The sequence below is a fragment of the Toxotes jaculatrix genome, chromosome 2 (assembly GCF_017976425.1).
Source record: "Toxotes jaculatrix isolate fToxJac2 chromosome 2, fToxJac2.pri, whole genome shotgun sequence".
Classification (NCBI taxonomy): domain Eukaryota; kingdom Metazoa; phylum Chordata; class Actinopteri; family Toxotidae; genus Toxotes; species Toxotes jaculatrix.
In genome coordinates this window covers 27,855,598-27,876,388 of record NC_054395.1, presented here as the reverse complement: position 1 = coordinate 27,876,388, position 20,791 = coordinate 27,855,598, and the positions used below count along the sequence as shown (strand labels likewise).

General features: G+C 40.9%; 2 protein-coding genes across 2 annotated transcripts; both read left to right on the top strand.

The window, feature by feature from the left end:
* The first annotated feature begins 8,469 nt into the window (after positions 1-8,469).
* On the top strand, positions 8,470-14,158 carry hnf4a (hepatocyte nuclear factor 4, alpha). The gene is made up of 10 exons (XM_041057072.1): positions 8,470-8,650; positions 9,692-9,866; positions 10,199-10,293; positions 10,713-10,819; positions 10,904-11,059; positions 11,572-11,659; positions 11,808-11,960; positions 12,141-12,377; positions 12,527-12,649; positions 13,124-14,158. Exons 1-10 carry the CDS (start codon positions 8,563-8,565, stop codon positions 13,264-13,266), a joined length of 1,365 nt encoding a protein of 454 aa, XP_040913006.1. The 5' UTR covers positions 8,470-8,562; the 3' UTR covers positions 13,267-14,158.
* Positions 14,159-15,251: 1,093 nt separating this feature from the next.
* Positions 15,252-20,417, top strand: ttpal (tocopherol (alpha) transfer protein-like). The gene is made up of 6 exons (XM_041057124.1): positions 15,252-15,403; positions 16,068-16,294; positions 16,730-16,973; positions 17,175-17,368; positions 17,700-17,810; positions 18,513-20,417. Exons 1-6 carry the CDS (start codon positions 15,352-15,354, stop codon positions 18,789-18,791), a joined length of 1,107 nt encoding a protein of 368 aa, XP_040913058.1. The 5' UTR covers positions 15,252-15,351; the 3' UTR covers positions 18,792-20,417.
* Positions 20,418-20,791: the final 374 nt, after the last annotated feature.

The window sequence follows — 20,791 nt, the reverse complement described above, 5'->3', positions numbered from 1 at the left end:
ACTGTTAAAGTACTGAAGTATCACCAGTAAAATGTACTTAAAGTATCAAAAATGAAAGTAAAAATACATCAAACACTCGGAAACTCCCAGCTAAAACAAATGCAGTCACGCAACACAGCAGTCCTGCCATAAATCCTTCTTCATGAAGGTTTTAATGTTTGTTGAAACTGTGTTGATTCAACTGTATGATCATGTTGGAGGCTGCAGCTTGTGGTGCTGTTAAACTTCAATGCATTATGTGGAAATTTAACCTAAGCACAGTACTTGAGTAAATGTATTATTAGTAGGTTTGTTTTTCTTCACTGTTGTCATCTGATTTTGACTCTAACCTCTGATACTGATACTGATCTGTTTCATCTTGCAGTTTGTGACCGCATTCTCTTATTCAGTCAAACCACCAAATAATCTGATCAAACTGTGATAATCACGTGTCACATGAACTTGATCTCTGAAAGAATTTAGACACTAAAATAAGATCAAGAACAAAAATAACTGCAGCTGCGTGAAAAGTACCAAGCTTGTGTTATAGAAAAGTTACAGAATAGAGAGGTGGTGAACAAACCACTCAGCTAATGAAGTGAAATTGAATCTGTGCTGGAATAAAACACGATATTCAGTCAATCTAAATGTGCCTATCTGGAGGCAGAAAGGCCAGTTAGCTGCCTACCTGCCTGTTTTGAGGATAGACATTACACACTGTTCACTTGACACTATTAATCCGAGTGTTCAAGCCTCCAATCAAATCTCATTGTGACAGGCATTAGGGGATAATCCCTGGGCAATGTGGGCCCTTACAGCTGGCCCGGTGGCCCCGGCAAACAGCACTATCCAGTAACAGCAGCCCTGCTTCTCCTCTCAGTCTGCCTCAGCCTGGCCAGGCCTGAGAGAGCCGCTGAGGCTCATGGGCCTTCGCTCAGCTGGCCGGCTCACTGTCAGGGCTCGGCCTTCACGGGGATGTATGGCCAGGATGGGACGCTGCGCTTCACCAACACAGGTAAAGGACTTTGAGAATTTGGCAGAGAATGTAGATTATTCCAGAGCTGAAGGTGAACAACAAGTGACTGTTTGTGCGTTAAAACCACAGAGCTGTGGAAAGTAAAGCCGCTGGAAGCTAATGACGAAAACGCAGGGCTGATGTGAAAATTATCACAGTGAAGATGTGCATTTCTGATTCACTGCTGCTTGGAATCTTTCAACAGAAGTGTGTTCGAAAAGCTCTGAATGTTGACTGCTTGCAAGAGCTGCTTCACTGACAGGAAAAATAAGGGGCACAAATCAAGAACATTATCTTGACAAGTCAAATGATTGGATTTGATGTGATGAAAATTTTGGACACAGAAAAATTCAGTGGTTCAAGAGTTTGTGGATGAAACATCTGCTGTTGTCGAAGCCGGTGCAGCTGAGCGGTGAACTGATTATGGGATATGTGTCCACATGATGGCAGTAGTAAGCAGTGATTTCACACACCTTTGACGGTAACTAAGAACATACTGCACTCTCTGGTACCAACACTAAGGTACAGTGTTGAGGTACTTAGTAGTGGAAAGGAACAAAGTACATTTACTCATGTACAGAACTTCAGTTGTGTGTTTACTACACTACACTACATAGTACCTTTTATGACACTACATTTATATTGTAACTAAAGCTACTAGCTATCCTGTAGATTCAGACTATTTAAAACAAAATATAACCAGCATGTAAATTAACATGCATAATCACAAAAATTATAGCGTGATCAGACAAAAGAGACAATTTGTTCCAGCAGAACGACACTGGGGGGGCAGCAGGTACAAAGAGAGAGATTAATGAACATTTAGGCAAGTGACCTGATGGAGTGTTGAAACTGTGCACCACATCATGATGCGGTCAACAGTCTGTACATCAGAGGGCTGATAATGTGTTTGCCTTATTGAACTAAGCCAAAAAAAAAAAAAAACTTTTCTTCCACAGTATGAATCAGATTTCAGTTTTAGATGTTGCACGGATCACGTTGGATTCCTGAATATTTAGTGCCTTGTTATTCAAAAAGTGCAGGTTGCGTATCTATTGATTGGCTGATGACTGAAGGACCTACAGAGAATCAGAGAGATAAACTTGTGCTCAAAGCAGAGCTGCTGACAGAGGTGATTGGGTCTGCAGTCAAAATGAATTCTCAGCAAAACAGAGTTAATGATTACAGTCCCTTATCACACACTGTGATTGATTTACGTCTTGCAATGGTCTTCGTGTTTATTGATGCAATTGTTTACTTATTTGGTGCACGGGGACTGTTTCAGTCTGACTGGATGTGTAGCAAGATGAAGCATGTTTTTGTAGATTAAAAGTTTTTATCTGGAGAATGCTGCTTTCAGGTTGAAACATCACAAAGATGTGCTAAAGAGATGTTTTAGCCTTAAAAAGTTGTGGACTTTACAAAAAGAAATTCACTACAATGAGGAAATTCTGAACACACAGGCAGAGCACACAATCTCAGAAGTAAATTGAGGAGAAACTAAAAAAGTCATAGTACTATATTATCCTTGTCCAACCACCCCACCTTGGGATATTAGAACTAAATAGACACCAGTAGTTTATCATTACCCTGAGACCAAATAGTCATCATGGGTGAGGACCATATGACAACTCGTCTGTTGTTTCAGAGAAAGGATCAGATTTTTTTACAGCACATATCTGTCTTTTTAGTTAACATGGCAAGGTGTCTTCAAGGATTTGTTCAGCACAAAACCTCAAAAACTACATATCTAGTCTCAATGCAGGGGATGAACTGACTGTGGTTAACTGTGTTTGTAGGCCTCTGAGGATGAATTAGCTTCTTTAGAGGTACAGAGTGCTATAATTTGACAGGAAAAATGAAAAATAAGTTCTTTAGTAAAAGTATTTTCCGTACACAATGAAGACTGGCAAAGGACTCAATACAATTTGTCTAAAATAGCTAACAAACATAACATTATTGGGAAATTGTTTTATAAAAAAAACTGTATTTTGATCATTACAAAACAAAAAAATCAGTCTGTGTCATTATGAATAATGAAAGTAAAATAAATGCTATTTTACCTATGGCACAGAAAATATGATATTCCCCTGGTCAGCCACAGGGGCTTGCATAAGCTGTGTTATTTGCAGATAGTTATCTGTTGACAAGGTCTTTGCCATGACACTCTACTCACCTATCTCCTCCATCTACTGCAGGAGAGCAGAGCAGCAGCAGCTTTTTTCTGCTGGCCTCAAATCTGCTGCAGCCAGCACATTGTCTCCTTCTGTTTTGCTTTTATCAACATCAACACGCTCCTGGATGTGCTTTACAAACACTCGCATTTCCCTTGTGGTGTGGAAGAAACAAAATAGATCCCCAGACAGTGTATATTCCTCATCTTATTAACTCTTCCAGGCCACCATGATCGTCTTTTAATCCCAGCGGCTGGCTCCTGCATTTTGATTTTACTATGTTGCGTCCCTGCCGCTCGCCTTTGAGATCGGACTTGGGGAAATGAAATGTAGTCATTGAGGAGAAGGTACAAATAGGCAGTGGTTGCAAATGGAGTTTGGTCAGTGGTCGGAGATTCCTATTCAGAAGATAGACAGGACTTTGTTCACAAACTGGAGTTTGAAGTTTCAAAGGGGAGAATCACACAAGTATTACATCAGGTCTCAGCGATCCTTTGACTTTTAGCCCCGGGGCAGGAGTTTGGGTGACTGATTATAAGACAGCACTCTCTGGCCCATCACAGTTCAGCGTGGCAGCCTCCCAGTGAATTTAATATGTTTTTAACAGCTAAATGTCAGGCAGTTGTTGTGAGCTGCAGCTGTTATCAAAGCAGTGTATAAAAGCTCCGCTTCAGCTTGAACAATTGCTTATCACCAATTTATTTTGTGTTCACAAACATTTTGAGAATACAAAAACAATGAAAATATGGTCAGACTTTTTTGTATTCTGTTACAAACAACATTCCTATGACACACTTGTCCAAATATTCACAAAATCAAAATAGAACAAATAAAATGGCACAGATTTAATCTAATGTGGGACCTGGACTCACAAAGACAAAATTAAGATGAAATAAAATTAAACAAACTACGAAAAACATAAAAACATTGTATTTGAAGCATAATACAAGATAAAAACACTTAAAGCTAAATCTTATTGCCATAGTGGTCTGACAAATGGTGCATTTTAAATTCTAAGTATGTTGACCCATCTCTTCTCTTTCCATTTGATACAAATTTTAACTTTGCCTGCCAAAGCATTTATACTCGTTGTTGTGTTTATTGCTTGTTTCTGTTGCTCTTAAGTCCCCAAAAATCAGTTTTTGTACATTTAATGAAGATTTTCTTTCTATATTTAACAAGACAAAGAGGCTACAGCCATGCTAGCTGCTCTGTGTGGCTGCTGTTGGGCACAGCGGTGCTTTGAGCTAATCGCTAACATCAGCATGCTAGCATGCACCACAGTGCTTTATGCTAAGCTAGTTTATCATTTACTGTGTTTGCCATCTTACTTTAGCGTGTCAGTGCAGGTATAGCACAGCACACTGAATGACAATTCTGTCCCTAAACCATGCTGCTAGCAAGGCTGACTTACATCCATTAATTCTTGATTTACTTGCAGAGAGTTTGACGAGGGATCAGTACCACTCACATTCACAGTAAATAGTGTATGAAGCTACAGACAGCAGCCTGTCAGTTTAGCTTTGGTGGATTTCGTTAGCTTTGGACAGAGCCTGCCTGGCTGGTTCCAATTGCGATGCTAAGCTAAGCTAATCAGCAGCTAGCTTCATATTTACTGCACAGACACACAAGCGGCATCTATGTTCTCATTTAACTCTTGGCAAGAAATTAGATAAAGGCTTCTTCCCAACATGTCAAACTTTCAGAAAGACCTTTTTTCTGTCTAAAAATGTAGACTTAAGAACTATTTTTTTTAAAACATAGATTTTCCGGATTTGTCTTTAGCAGAACTTTGTTGTCTTGAATTATGAAAATGGAGACTGTGTATAAATTTGTCAGCAGCAACGACCATGTGCTGCTGCATCGTTATTTTATGTTTCGTAGCCTCCTGCACGTGTCAATCCAGCCTGTCCACTGTGGAAATGTAGGGACAGCACGTTAACAAAAACTCCCCCCCACCTCAAAATGCAGATAAGTTATAGGATAATTCTGAGCTAACCAGCCCTATCTAACACATCAGAACAGTTTGTCAGTTCGTGATTGAGAAAGCTATAACAGCGCAGATTATACTTTATGGTCCTGTATATGACCGTTCCTTGAGGAGTTCACAGAAATTTAAGATGGAAATAGCAATAAAAGAACTTTAATGACGGGGGAGATAAGATTTGCTGTGAGTGACTCATTCATAGCTCCACACTTCTTCTCCCATCCCCTCCTCCTCCTGCCCCCTCTGATCACTCGCTTACTGCTTTGAAATAACCAACACACTTCTTGAGCAAATATGGGCATTGCAGAAGAGCAGCACTGATCGAACATGAAGAAATGTTGTAATGGATGACCTCTGTACACACAAACGAAACGACACGCTCCAATGGAGCTGCGTTTGATGCAGAATGATCATCTCTGAGCATTGCAGGACTGTTTAAAAGGCCGCTAATCATTATTTGATCATGAGTGTAGTTTCCATTGAGTTAATCAGGTTGTTAAAGACCATCACTACATTTGCTTACTGTAAGAGCTAAAGATCAATGAATTTAAATCTGTGATCATTCCTGATAATCAGAAAAGAGTAGTTTCTGTGGGTTTTTAATCACAGGTTGATCACTTCTATTCCCCTCTCTGTTTGGATCACTGTAGGAAAGGAGTTTTGTTGATATTTAATCATTGAACAGATCATGTCAGAATCATGCACAGGAGCCTCCAGGAATGTTATGGTGTTTACCTGCTGGAAGAAAAATAATTTTATGATCCCCAGTATAATTTGAGTGTATGGTTAACAAGTTCACCTACATGGGGTTTACTGCTTCTGAGGTCTGGTTGAACTCGGGATCGTTGACCTGCTGTTATGTACTGGCACTTTCTCTTCAAATACAAGACTACTGTTTGCTGTGTGACATGTAAGAGGCGGCCGCTTTGCGCAAGCAGAGAATTTAGCTCTGAAAACAATTGGATTCAGGATAGTTTGTTCCTAAAAGTCACACGTGAAAACTCACCCAGAACTGACATCACCTGTGCCTTTTGTTTGGATTTTAAATGTGAGAAATTATATCAGCATCTCGTTCTCTGTTCAAATGTGACACATTTATTTCAGTGTTTTAAGTTTTATTTACATTATAATTACACCCAGGAGTGGAAAATAACTTCTGCTTCATTTCATTAATAAATCCAGTGGTGGAAAGGGACTGTTTACTCAAGTACTGTACTTAATAAACTGTCCTTAAGTTGGTAGTTGTCTTTTACAACTGAAGTTACAGTTACTTTGAAGATCAAATTTTAACAAACAGAACATACTGTACATACAAATAATGACGCACTGATGCAACCTGAATTTCCCATCAATATATAAACTAGTTAAATAGCTGACCTCTGCCACCTAAAACATTTGAATTATTAGTAATGATAATCCAATAAAGTAATAATATAACACCAGGGGATCATTCAGTCACCTATTAAGTACATTTCACTTAACACTTTTGTATTTTATGTATCTTATGTAAGATTTTGAATGCAGAACTTTTTCCTTTAATGTTTTTTGTGGTATTTGTCTTTTTATTTGAATGAAAGACGTCAATGTGTGCATCTTCCACCACTTCATAATAATTACATGTATAAAATAAGAATCACACACAAAGGGACAGTTGACATGGCCACAAAAATAAAGGTTTTCATTCTCATATGAAAATTGACATAATTGTGGACTTGTTTTCTTGCAGTGCAGTGAATCTTGTGAATTGTCCTTCAAAAGCATCCTCTTAAATTTTTACAAAAACACATCATTTTGTTTTTGATTGGTTTTTCATCGGGTTGATCTGGAGGTGCTCATTCTAATTAAGTCCTCTGAGACATGCATGTGACAAGAAACTTCAGAAATGACAAACTTCCCTTCCTCCTGCAGAATCTGTCCCTTACAATTTTTTATTTTTCAAAAAATGATTCTTAAACTTGCCCTGAATCATCGAGGCTACATTCCCAACCACAAGTGTGGAGCTTTTGGATCAGCCTCACGTGCACCTTGCATTTTCACAAACAATGAAGTCTTTTACATAAAGGCATCACTTCGCTTTAGCAAGAGCTATTTTCCACTGTTAATTATGCCAGAATTAACTAAGATTTACCACCGACGTATTAGACATGGAAGTAAGTCTGAATGCAACAGACTGACATGATCTGACTACTGTGGTGGAAGAAGTGTTCAGATCCCAACAGCAGCCAAACCACACTCTGTTACAGGCCTTGAATTCAAGGCCAAACCCTGCCAGCTTCCTCACCTCCGCACAGCCGGCCAGTCACGTGAAGTCACTGTGAATGTTGGATTCTCAGGTGCAGAAAGATATAGAAATAGATACAGGCCTCCCAATTTCATGGTAGGAAAGGTGGGTGAGTGAGGGGGTTTCCACAGCGATTCGACCACCTGACAAGTCGTTCTGACAGAGTATAGCGGCACCTTACAACTGCCTCTCTTCATCTCCAGTGTGAACCAAGCAGAACCAGCTGCAGTTTGTGATTGTTCTGGCTCATCTGCAAAATATCATAACATGGTTTATGTTATTATAACAAAATATCATAACGTGTTTTGTGCCTCTCTCTCTTTTGCGGTGGGTTTTTGCGGTGGTGGTGGTGGTGGGGCGGGGGGGTATCTCATACATGTCTGTGCCCTGGGGGCCCATCGTCGCTTCATCCATCCATCACTGAAGTTTTATGCAGTAGAGATGAAAAAATCTAAATACTCAAGTCCAAATACTTTAAAAACTGTAAGTCCAGTGTGGGTCTCCACACAGACACATGAAGCTGAGCTTTTGTTTGTTCTTAGCTGCTTTCTAACGTAATGTGGATATTGTAACTTGTGTGCATGTGATTTCAGCATGTTACAGAAAGGGTGACCTATAAAACGAACTGGTTTAAAGTGGTGGAGCAGTGATTTGGCAAAAGGCTGACATGATATAGCTCTCATGAAGGAATTGCTTATCCATTACTGACTGAGAACCAAGAAATGGTGGCAGCAGATATCAAAGTTGTGCTATCTCTTCAAAAAAAAAAAACAACCCTGTGATTCACCATTGAAGGGGCTGGTTAACCATCAACCACGGAGACACTCCACCTCTCCTCTGGTTAGTGGCACGAGAGAGAGGCAGGAGAAGGAGGCGAGCTCTGCTGTCAGTCACTGGTCTTCTCTCTGTCTCCATCACAGTCAACTGGGCCAGGGAGCAACCTTGTTACTGGGAGGAGCTTGGCTCAAAAAGAGGGAGGGGGGGGTGGGGGTTAGTGGAGGTGTGTGGGGGTGTGAGAAGGGAAGAAGGAGGAGGAGGGGGTGGGGGGCACATTAGCTTCTTGGACAAGTCTTTCTGCCCCACTGTCAGGTAGTTGAGAATTTGTTTGTCCAAAGCACTGGCAGACATGGACATGGCAGACTACAGCGAGGCTCTGGACCCAGCCTATACTACGCTGGAGTTCGAAAATATGCAAGTGCTCCCCTTGGGCACAGGTGAGTTACATATATGCAGCTCTGGCGCTGAACTTTGAGACTTTTACCGATTTAAAACTTTGGTCAGCAGAGGACAGAGGGAGTTCTGGCATGAAGTGATAAAAAGGGGTCATTTGTCCATCTGCTTGCAGAGGGCTGATCCTGTGCAGTGGTCTACTTTTATCACCTCTGGGTGCGATGGTAAAACATTAAGAGATTTTGATTTACGAGACTCTGCTCTGTTCTCAATGCGCTCAGGTCATTTGGTCAAAGCAATTTTAACCTGTTTCAGCTTGTAGGGTGATGCAGTGTCAGACTGATTACAGTGGGCTGATATTTATTCTCTGATGAAGCAGTAGTTTGAGTATCATGATCACGGTTCTCCTGTTACAAACGGTCTGTTCCCACAGTCGAAATTGAAGAGAAAGGGCTCAGTTTTTTTGAGATGCGCTTACAGTGACACCAACCTATTTACTTATGCAACCTCCCATGACGCCTGGCTGTGATCCTGATTCTAAAATTCCCTTTCAGACTTAAACTACCTCACCACTCAACTTTTTTCATCACTTACAAATTTCTGCTCTGTTAAATAGACGTGCAACAAAGTCTTCATGAGTCATCCTGCCATTTTTAATCTATAGCATGTGTCATGACATACTCTGTGATTTATTGACCCGGTCTGGTGACTGTGAGGGAGGTTAAAAAGAAAACTGTCTCCAGTGATTGCCTTTTCAGAGGTAATCAAGCCTACATCAATTATGCTCTGTTGACTCTGTCTGAGCTACTCAGGCAGGTTCTCATGAAGGCTGGTTTTGATCAGCCGTCAGTGGAGCTGATCACTGTACTCAGTCCGGCCGTTCACACCTTCTTAAATTAAACCAGCTTGACAATCTGTCAGATAGAAACACTATTTTACAGCCTCTGAACTGGTGATCAAACATATTTCTTGATGGCAGTCCAATATCACCTAATTAAGCTTTTATATCACACGTCTAAAACCGATGGCCTCAAAGCCTGCTGACCTGATGAGGGGTCTCTGTCTCTCTTCTCTCCCTGTGTCAGACTCCTCACCGGCAGAAAACACCAACATGAACGCCAGCGGCCACCTGGCAGCAGGCAGCCTGTGTGCCATATGTGGAGACAGAGCCACTGGCAAACACTACGGGGCCTCCAGCTGTGACGGCTGCAAGGGTTTCTTCAGACGCAGCGTCCGCAAAAACCACATGTACTCGTGCAGGTGAGGGCAGATCACCTGATGGAGGAGAGAGAAACTGGGAAACACTTTTTCACTCTGCAAATTATTTTTTTTTGGGGGGATTATCAATTCAACCTGTTATTTTCTTGATTAATTGATCGATCTTAATCTCCTTGCCATAAAATATAAAAATGCCTGTTTTTTTTTTACTCAAAGAAATGACAATTCTTCGATTATCAGAATAGTTGTAGATTAATTTTGTGTTGAACGGTTAATCGACCAGTCGTTCTAATGATCTGGTTCTAATGGCTTCACTCGTTCAAGTTTCTTTTTTGAACGTGTCACAGCACAGACTCATTCCATTCATTTTCCAGGTTCAACAGACAATGCATTGTGGACAAAGACAAGCGAAATCAATGCAGATACTGCCGACTGAAGAAATGCTTCAGAGCTGGCATGAAGAAAGAAGGTAGGAGACGTTTATCTTTTCAGAGAAGACTGACTGAATCTATGAAACAAACAAACAAACAAACAAACATTTTAAATTACCCATTTAATCAGCAAATCACAGCCACAGCTGTCCCCACTGAACTGACACAACTCGTCTGAATGTGTTGCAATACCCTGGAGAGTACTACTTTGTTAATGTTCACTCTGTAGAAGCGCTCAAGTCTCTGCCCAGCTTATGCTGAGCAAACACTTCCAAGCAATAATAGCCATATACTGATAAACATGACAACCTTGCAAGACTTATTTTTCTTTTAAATTACACAGCGTCCAACAGATCCAGTTTTTGTTCCAACACAGAAAATAAGGAAATTTAACATTTTAAATTTGCTCAGCTGCATGAGAATTGAACATTTTTCTCCTGCATGTGTTTGTTTTTAGCTGTGCAGAATGAAAGAGACAGAATCAGCACCAGGAGATCCAGCTACGAAGACAGCAGTTTACCGTCCATCAATGCACTCATCCAAGCAGACGTGCTGTCACGACAGGTACTAAATCAACTCACATCTAACTGCTCCTAATCTCCTGTGATAAGACATCAAGTGATTTCACGTCTGCATTGCCTTGTGTAGATCACCTCCCCTGCTCCTATACTGAACGGTGACATAAGGACCAAAAAGATTGCCACCATCACAGATGTGTGTGAGTCCATGAAACAGCAGCTCTTGGTCTTGGTGGAGTGGGCTAAGTACATCCCAGCCTTCTGTGACCTGCCCCTGGATGATCAGGTAGGACTCATAGACAGACACAGTGTACATAGTTGTATAGACACTCTAGTCATTCATCAACCAGCCATCAACTCAAAACCATGCTGTGGGCTTTCAGGAGCACACAGGTATAGACTGACTGAATATGTTCTTCCTACATAAATGAAAATATTTTAGAATAAAGAAGATGAATGATAAAGGACTACGAGGGAGTTTTCATCTCTCAGAACCTTAAACTCTTCAACCACTGTGGTTAATGTATTTTAATCCTGAGTTAGAATATGATGAGCTTGTTTTAAAGTTATATCCCTCTTGGAAAAAAAAATGCAGAATCATTAACAGTGTGATCACCAGGCCTTAGTAACTGATTTGCTGATGTTATATCAGTGAGGGAACCAGTGTCTTCCACCAGGCTTTTTCTCATGCTCTCGCCCTAAAGCTTCAGTTTACACATTGAACTTCATGTGACATAATACTGACTTTAGAACGAGTTATCACACAGCTAATATGTAAATGAATTCAATGTGTTTCAGGTGGCTTTGCTGCGAGCTCATGCTGGAGAACATCTCCTGCTCGGTGCTGCAAAGAGGTCCATGCTATACAAAGATATCCTCTTATTAGGTAAAACTGACACATGGACATGTATTTTACGGCACTCATGCTGTCAACACTCATTGCCCAATTCTGTAAAAAAACAGTATAACCTCATCCTGGAAGAAATTCTAATCTAGCATTTTCAATTTCTCCCCAAAATGGGATTCTCCCGCAGGAAATGACCACATCATTCCCAGAAACTGCCCAGAGTTGGAGGTGGGCAGGGTATCAGTGAGGATCCTGGACGAGCTGGTGCTTCCCTTCCAGGAGCTTCAGATAGACGACAATGAATACGCCTGCTTGAAAGCCATAGTTTTCTTTGACCCAGGTACGACTGCTGACCAACTTTCTGGATTGTATAAGATACTTTTCAAGCCAGAAACATCTGTGAGAAGTTTAAAAACTAGTGCGTGTGAAGAAAGCCCCTCAGATGCTGTATACAGATGAAAAGTTACAACTCATTAACAGACTTCTATTTGTAAACACCCCTGCTTTTATTTGCCCACAGATGCTAAAGGTCTGAGTGACCCTGGAAAGATCAAGCGCATGCGATACCAGGTCCAGGTCAGCCTGGAGGACTACATCAACGACAGGCAGTATGACTCTCGAGGCCGCTTCGGGGAGCTGCTCCTGCTGCTGCCGACGTTACAGAGCATCACCTGGCAAATGATTGAACAGATCCAGTTCGTCAAACTCTTTGGCATGGCCAAGATCGACAACCTGCTACAAGAAATGCTTCTTGGAGGTGAGCTCGTTAAGATTATTTGTGACTAACCATAGCAGAACATGACAAAATCCATGTGTATTAACAATACAAACAACAGAGAGGACTGTGGCATCCTTTGTGCAGTCACATTTAAGACCGACTGTATATTTGTGTGTTTTGTCTCTCAGGTTCTGCCAATGAAGCTCCACATGCACCTCACTCGCTGCACCCTCACCTGGTTCAAGAGCACCTCAGCAGCAATGTTATAGTGGCCGGCAACATGCCAACGCCGATCCACAATGGTCAAATCTGTAAGTGCACAACACATTAAACAAAAATGTCCTTACATGTGTAGCACAAACGCTTAAACATTGAACTTTTTGCACTGCCACAGTATGTCTACCACAGTTTGATCAAGGTGAACAGAAGCATTAATTTACACCTACTGAAATGGGTTTTATTTTGATTAACAGAGACTATCAAGTTTTCCTCTCACAGCTCCATGTGCAGTCTAGTCAGGTAGCTGGAAGGGAAAACAGGCTCGGCAGAATAATCCTCTAAATTCTTCATGGAAACTAATCTGGCTTATTTTGTCAAAGAGAACTTCTGTTATTCTTTCTTAACGTGTTTAATACTCTGAGAAATTTCACAAAAGTGCTTATTCCTTATCTTAAAAAATTGTTTTGCCCCAAGACATGTTATACCACAGAATGGTAAATATACACCTGCTTATGCTGCAGTTTCTGCCTCTAACTCGCTCCTGTTCTCTGTGTCCCACTTTTCAGCCACTCCTGAAACCCCAATCCCGTCTCCACCTACTGCCTCCAGTTCAGAACATTATAAAATGGCTCAGGGGGTCATAGCCACTGCCCCCAAGCAACCAACCTCCATCCCTCAGCCTACCATTACAAAGCAAGAGGCCATCTAACAACCCTCTGAATCCTTATTCCTTCAGTTTTTTTTTATTGTGTTAAACCAGGGTCTTTATATGTAAGTTTATACACAATCAGCATTGAAGCTGTTAACTTGACTGAAACAATAAAGTAGCTAAATATATAGAATGTAATTGCAATTGTGTTCCTTGCAGATTGCTAATCTGAGTCTTCAGGGATCTGTTTGTTCATACATGCAGCTGCAGTTGAGCTTCACGGTTCAGCGAAAGCTATAAGCAAAACTTCCCAGGCATACTGTTGTTCTGTAAGATCGACGTGCATTATTGTATGTATAGTTTATTACTGCGTAACATCACTTCTTTTAGCATGGCCTCAGTGTGTGCAGTAAGGCTTTTGTTAGACATGGTGATGTGATCATGTCAGTGCTTTATGAATGTTACAACTGGCCTTACATTGTCATGTATTTAGTGTTGCACAGTATTTTATTTTATGTTCATTAGTGATGAAATTGTTTCAGTCATGAACTCAGAAATTTTTATCAAAGCTAGAGAAAGGAAATTCCTTGAATGAGTTCAGCTTTTTGGGGTCTCTTAAATATTCTGTGACAAGACTAAAATATCTGTGGTTTGTTCTATTTGCTGGAAAATGCATATTTACAGTAGTAAAATGTAACATGTTAAAACTGAGACCAAGAAATCTTGGTACATATGGTGAACTCTGTGGTGCAGCAGACACACTGAGGATGTTTCCCAATAATATGTTGTATTGGTTTTTAAAAATATATATTTTATTTTTTGTTAAGTACTTTGTCATGGTTTAACTGATGGAATAAAATGTGCCTTGTAACCTGTACTGCCTTTCAAAAACAGGCATTGTTTTTGCCTTACAATGTGAACATGAATTAATAAATCTCAAGATCTATTTTTACATTTTCTGCAGACCATATTTTATACTACATATGATTATAAGAGAAGAGCTTACTGAGGAATGAATGGGATAGAACATTCTCAGAGATCAGACATGATCTCTTTTTTTAAGTCTCTCGAGGAAGAAAAATGGGTCCAACGTGGCAGTCCTGCTTGTTCACTGATAGCCTATTGCAACATGTTGCTTCAGCTTGATAAACTGCCATAAAATCATTAGAGATAGCACTGATTCAAGACAGAAAGAAAGGACGACCATTTGAAAGATATATTCCTATATTCTTTATCAAAAAAAACCCCATTGCTAATGCCAATTTGATGGACTTAGTCAAGTCTAAATGCAGCACATAGGTTAGATTACCATTACAGCGGTACACAAGTGGACGGCTCAGACATGAAGGTCACCCCTAAAGACATCTAAACAAAGCTTTTTTTTTTTTTAAATAAAAACACCAAACACTTACATGAATATGAAGTGATTAGTTAGATGTAGTGTTTTTAAAATTTTCAGATTTGAAGTTGCAAACATACCTTGCAGATACTGACATGTCATGTAGCCTGTAGTGACAGAGCAGCAGCCTGCAGCTGAGTAAGAAGCAGTAAAACTCTGCCATCTACTGCTTTCAAATGTAACTGACGCATCCAATCTATCCAGGGAAAATGTGAAAAAGAAATGTAGGCCACATAAACCCTCTGAAACAGATGGTTTAACTAACTCATTTATAGAAACATTTACCAAACGATAGATATAACCTGTTCAGGAAATTTAAAAACTGCATGAATCTGTGGTGGATAGTAAATTTAAAAGTAAGAATTTAGATTTTCTGCTACTTTGTATTATACTCCACTACATATATTTTACAGTTATACTGTAGTTTGTAGTTACTTCCCAGATTAATATTCTATATAAAACTCATGAACCAGTGGTTTCATGTTGCTACTCATTGTGTTTGCTATTTTCCGGATGTCAGTGAAGGCAGCACAGCAATCAAAACAACAGACGTACAGCACGACGGCTCCGCTGCGTCACAGCGTATCACATGTTGTAAATGGACCAATGAGAGAGCGCCATTTTTCCACCCGGAAAAAGGATTTTCCTGACAGGTCCGTTGTGATTTTTTTTCCGACGCTGTGGGTCTGCTTTGAGTCGTTACGGCTGTTTTTTTTTTTTTAAACAATTTTATCGCTTGCCAATGGATGCTCACAATCTACGTCTGTCCTAGAGGGCTAATTTTAAACGCATTTTCGGGTTGGTATTCAGTCTTTATCCTGAGTTTAGTTCTGTCGCAGTGGTTGAGCTGAGGGTCAGGTTGAATTAGCCAGACTCTGACTCACTGTTGAATAAACGCAAACAGCGGGCATGTTAACGCTTGTGCGGCTTTGTAGGGAACTCTCCTGCGCTTCCCAGGTGTCAGAGAACGTTTTACGTCCAATATCTGTTAACCAGTTCAGGTATTAATTGGTCTAAACCACTGCATATGCAGTAGTGGGATATGCACTAAGTACATTTACCTCAGTGTTGTCCTTACGTACAGTTTTGAGGTACTTTTACTTGAGTATTTCTGTGCTACTTCTACTCCCATGGGATGGGATGGAATCCGGGATAATTCTCCAGAGGGGACCCAGTGCAAAAACCTTGTTGTTGGACCTCTATTGATCCCTCAGTATGCATGGCAGTTTCATTATTTCCCAAGAAACCCAGAAACGAGGAAAGAGGAATGTTATTGTGAAACATCTGAAGTGCCTAAAATTTTAGCACAGTACCATATATTATTCTTAAATGGGGTATATATTATGTTAAAATGCAGTAAAAGATCTCAGTACTTCTTGGTTCTGGGCTGGCACTGTTAGCTTCTGTCTAAGATGTAGTGTTTTCACACTAAGTGCCTCTTTGTGTGTTGCTTTCTAAACAGCTTCTCCCAGTCAGTCCATGGCCGATCAGCATGAGTCCATCGACCTCCGGTCTCCTCCAGTGGACCCATCAGCAGCTGCAGGGCACAGCTGGTTCCCGGGGCCCCCTCCGCCCATCTATTCCTGCACCCTGACCCCTGAACTGGTGGCCAAGGCACGGGAGGAGCTCCAGGAAAAACCAGAGTGGCGTCTCCGGGATGTCCAAGCTCTGAGAGACATGATACTGAAGGTTTTACTTTGTGATTTTATGCCATATTGAGACTCCATAAAAACCATTAAACCATTAAAAAATGTGCTATATACTGTATGTCAGTAACATTTAAAGTAGGACAGGTCAGCTTGATAGAAAACATCCCAAAAATTAGAAGACTTTGTCCCTATAACCCCCAAAAACTGTCAAGTAATGAAAGCACTGAATGCCAGTGACCGGAAGTAAATCAGTGCATTTACTCAAGTACTGTACTTAAGTATAGCCTTGAGGTACTTGCACTTAATTCAAGTATAAATAAATAAATAGCTATATGACATTAATGTCATATATTTAGTCCAGAGTCCCTGAAGTGCCAAAATAATATTTCTAATCTTGTTGCACAAGATGATAATTTGTTTGGCCAAGATTTAAAATATATAATCTCTTGTGATTTTGTCTGACCTGACTCTACAGGAACAGCCCAATCTCAGGACAAGGCTGGACGACGCCTTCCTCCTGCGCTTCCTGCGGGCCAGGAAGTTTGACTACGACCGTGCCCTGCAGCTGCTGCTCAATTACCACGCAGGTCGTAAAGCTTGGCCAGAGGTGTTCCAGGACCTGAAGCCATCCACAGTAAAGCACGTCCTGGACCTGGGCTTTCTCACAGTCCTGCCGCAGCCGGACCCCAACGGAAGATACATCCTGTGTCTCCGACCAGGTCGGACAATTCAGCTGTTTTGCAGTGACTTAACCATTCTATAATTACTGTTCTTCATTAGGCTGTCAGATTACTCAGAAGTGCTCAGACCCAATGTGCTCTTTTGAAATCTCTCTCTGACTAATTGCCAGTTACTGACAGTTCTTCCAGTATGTGCTTTACTCATGATCTACAGTTACTCACCACGGTCTCCTTTTACAGGAAAATGGAAACCAAATGATTATCCATTTGTTGACAATGTGAGGGCCATTTATCTGACTCTGGAGAAACTTATCCAGCCGGAGGAAACGCAGGTGAACGGCATCGTCATCTTAGCCGACTACACCGGAGTGGGAATGTCACAAGCATCCAATCCAGGCCCGTTCCTCGCCAAAAAAGTTGTGAGCATCCTCCAGGTAAGAACTCTGATCATGGAGATTATATATACTATCTGACAGAAATGTAACATCCTATGATGTGTTTAAAGTACATGTGTTTGTTGTTTTCCTTAGATGTGTGATTGCAGCATTTACTCCAAAGGGGATTTAGTTTTTTAATGAGACAGCAGTAAATATGACTTGACATGAGAAAAAAGCCACTTTAAAACAATGGCTCTTGAGCTCTGCCTGTTGAGTTTTGTCGTGACTGCAGAGTGTGTGATATTTGCATAAGCACACAAAATACACGTGAACCGCTTGACAAGGACCAGCTGACTATTCTGAATGCAGTTTCTCTTCTAATTCACAGGATGGGTTTCCAATCAGAATCAAGGCTGTTAACATAATTAACGAGCCCAGGATTTTCAAAGGCATCTTTGCTATAATTAAGCCGTTTCTGAAGGAGAAGATGGCAGAGAGGGTAACTATTGTCCTTGAATTGTCTCTGACTCTTTTGTCTGAAACAAAGGCCTGTTTTGAATCGGGTGCCTCCCTTTTATCCGCAGCTTGTTCTGCAAAATGCCGGTCTATTTTCATCAGTTAAACTGGAAGGCCAAGCATTTTCTCTTCTTTTCTTTTACCCTTTTCATGAGAGGGGTGGTTTTGTTCATTTAAACATACCACGTAACAGAGTTTTGATTTTTGGAGGCAACAGAAACAAACTGTAAACACAACAAACCTGTTAGCATACAGTTACTTGTTTACACAATCAGCAGATACAGAGCAAGATTAGCATTTAGAGTTGTTTTTTTTCTGGCCACTTGATGAATCTAAGTCCAATATTCACTTTCCTCTTAGCTCTGGTTTGTGCTCCACAAGCTCCTGAGGGAAATTTCTGGCTCTTTAACTGCTAGTTGCTCCAGTGTGTTCACAAACTATCTGGTGTTGTCTGGTGTGGGGGACAGATGGCATTTAGTGAGTGAACCAAAAGTAAAGTTGTGAGCTGCAGAACCAAAACAAAGAGCTGAAAGAAGTTATGAAGCTCCGTCGGGCAGATTATTCTTTGTGGGTTCATTGCTATGAGTAACACCTTCCACATTACATGAAATATTGATCATAGCCACTTTAAATAATGAAGCCGGTGACGTCACTGACATGGTGTCCTTGCCGTCCTCTCTGACAGTACATCCTCCACGGCTCCGACCTGCGCTCTCTGCACCGTAACATCCCCCGCTCGGTCCTGCCGGAGGAGTACGGTGGCACCGCGGGCCAACTGGACATGTGTGCGTGGTCCAGGCTGCTGCTGGACTGCGAGGAGGAGTTTATAGTGGAGTTTTGCCAGCCAGATCCACTAGAGGGCGTGGTGCTCCCAGACTCCATGCTGTTTGAAGGAGAGCAGACCAGTGGGCAGGATGACGACACCTTTAGGGGGCTGCGCTCCCAACTTTACTATTGTTACTGATGCACACTGTAGATGCGTAGACTTCCATCGCTGAGAGGACAGTTTGTGTGTCATCTGAAACATGTGTGTAGACCTTTATAGGGCAAGTTGCCAATATTAAACATGATTTATTTTACTAACAAAGCAGCACTACTTTAGGCAGGTTGTCTTCTCCAATTTACACATAGCCCAGCATTCAATCATGGTTCCAAGGCAGCTGCAGACTCATGCAAAGAGGCTTTTGACATGAGCCGGTGCACGTTTAGACTTTATTGGTGACCTCTACAAATTGATTTCTGGTATTTACAGTAAAGGACAGCTTCACATTTTTTTTCAACAGTCAGGTTTTGCTCGATGTAAACATTCCTCCTGCCCATACTGGCCATTAAAATACGCCTTCGTAATGTGCTTCCAATGTCAGAGATATGGAGGGGACGGATCCACGGTCCTCATTTTGTGTTTAGCTGAAGCTAATATGAGGCCTCAGCTGAATGAAGCGGGCATCTGCTTAGTTAGTTTTGGGTTCAGAATTCCCTATTTATGTTCTCAGCTGTCCACAGCAGCACAGCACTGAAACAAAAACACAATATGAAGCTGCAGAAGCCTCATATTAGCTTTATCTGAACTTTGAAATCCATTTTTATCTGGAATGTGCATTTTTTTTTTCACCCATCTCGTCCTTTGAGAGCACGTTAAGAAGGGCTCTCTAAATGGCCATGATGAACAGAAGGACTTAATACGACAAGCTACAACTGTTTTAATGTACAAATGGGCATGAGTGTTGTTTTAGGACAAACATGTGAAATACAAATCTATCACTTAATGTTTTCCAGAGGAATAATTCTAAAAACAGCTTCTCAAACTCACATCTCTTCGGTTTGACTGGTATCTGCAAACTGACAGTCACAGACTGACATTAGTGCTTTGTCTGTACAGTTACATCACCCTTCAGCTGATCAAAGAAAAAAAAAATGGAGACAGTTTTTGTGTTGGTAACCATCTAATACATTGCCTTAAACTGTTGTTAATCAGTAGATTCACCTAGGGATGCATCATAAATCCTGTTGGATTTGTGTGTACCAAAGCAATATTTGTGTTTATTGTCATCAGGGATTGTTTTACATAAGGGTGGATACACATCGGTGTCAGTAAGTAGAAGTAGGCGGAGAGAAAGAGTAATGTCATAGTTTCACCAGTAAATGTTTTTAATTCAGTATCTCGCTCATACACAGTATTTCAGGGCCTTTGTTTATCTGATGCTTTAGTTTTCTCTGGCTTGAATCTACTGAGAGGATTATTTTTCTAAGATAATCTGCCTTATGTTTTTTTGTTAACCTTTTTTGACCTGTTTGCCTGTGTTTCATTGCGCGGTCTTAACACAGGGCCATTACTGATCACAGGACTCGGAACATTCGGTCCTGACTCTATAGAGACCTGGTTTGCCAAACTTTACACCAGGCCATGTACAGAAATGTGCAATAATGTTGGATCTGTTTTCATGTGGTAGCCCGACGCTAACTTGAATCATTTTGTTCGGTCTTTTATATTTTTATTTTAAGCATGTTTGTGACTCTAAGCTGTATTGTGTTGCAGGATATTTATCATTGGTAGTGTGGACAGTAAAGTAAAACTCAAACTGAGAAAGTGCTATTTGTGTCTTGTTTGTGCTGTGGATGCTGTTGTTGGCAGGGGATGGTGGTATGCTGCAGGCTCTGGGGAAGTTGTGGGTATTTTCACAGCATAATTGCAGCTGACTTGAGCAGCGTTTCCCAAACTGGGCTCATGGGTCCCCGAAGACATCTGAAATACAGTGGTGGAAGAAGTGTTCAGATTTTTTTTACTTTATACCACACTGTAAAAATACTCCATTATGAGCAAAGGTCCTGCATTAAAAAACAATCTTCAGTAAAAATACATAAGTCTTAAAAACAAAATGTCCCTTTATGATTGTAATGGAAATATATAAATTATTATTATTACAGACGCATTAAGATTTAAGCACCATTTTAAGGTTGTAGCTT

What these genes read in the sequence shown, in the direction of transcription:
- hnf4a (XM_041057072.1), top strand. Translation starts at nt 8,563, where the DNA reads ATGGACATGGCAGACTACAGCGAGGCTCTGGACCCAGCCTATACTACG. An exon ending in CAGACGTGCTGTCACGACAG is followed by an intron (nt 10,820 to 10,903) that starts GTACTAAATCAA and finishes TGCCTTGTGTAG; the next exon opens with ATCACCTCCCCTGCTCCTAT. An exon ending in CAAAGATATCCTCTTATTAG is followed by an intron (nt 11,660 to 11,807) that starts GTAAAACTGACA and finishes ATTCTCCCGCAG; the next exon opens with GAAATGACCACATCATTCCC.
- ttpal (XM_041057124.1), top strand. Translation starts at nt 15,352, where the DNA reads ATGCTCACAATCTACGTCTGTCCTAGAGGGCTAATTTTAAACGCATTT. An exon ending in AATTTTAAACGCATTTTCGG is followed by an intron (nt 15,404 to 16,067) that starts GTTGGTATTCAG and finishes CTTTCTAAACAG; the next exon opens with CTTCTCCCAGTCAGTCCATG. An exon ending in CATCCTGTGTCTCCGACCAG is followed by an intron (nt 16,974 to 17,174) that starts GTCGGACAATTC and finishes CTCCTTTTACAG; the next exon opens with GAAAATGGAAACCAAATGAT.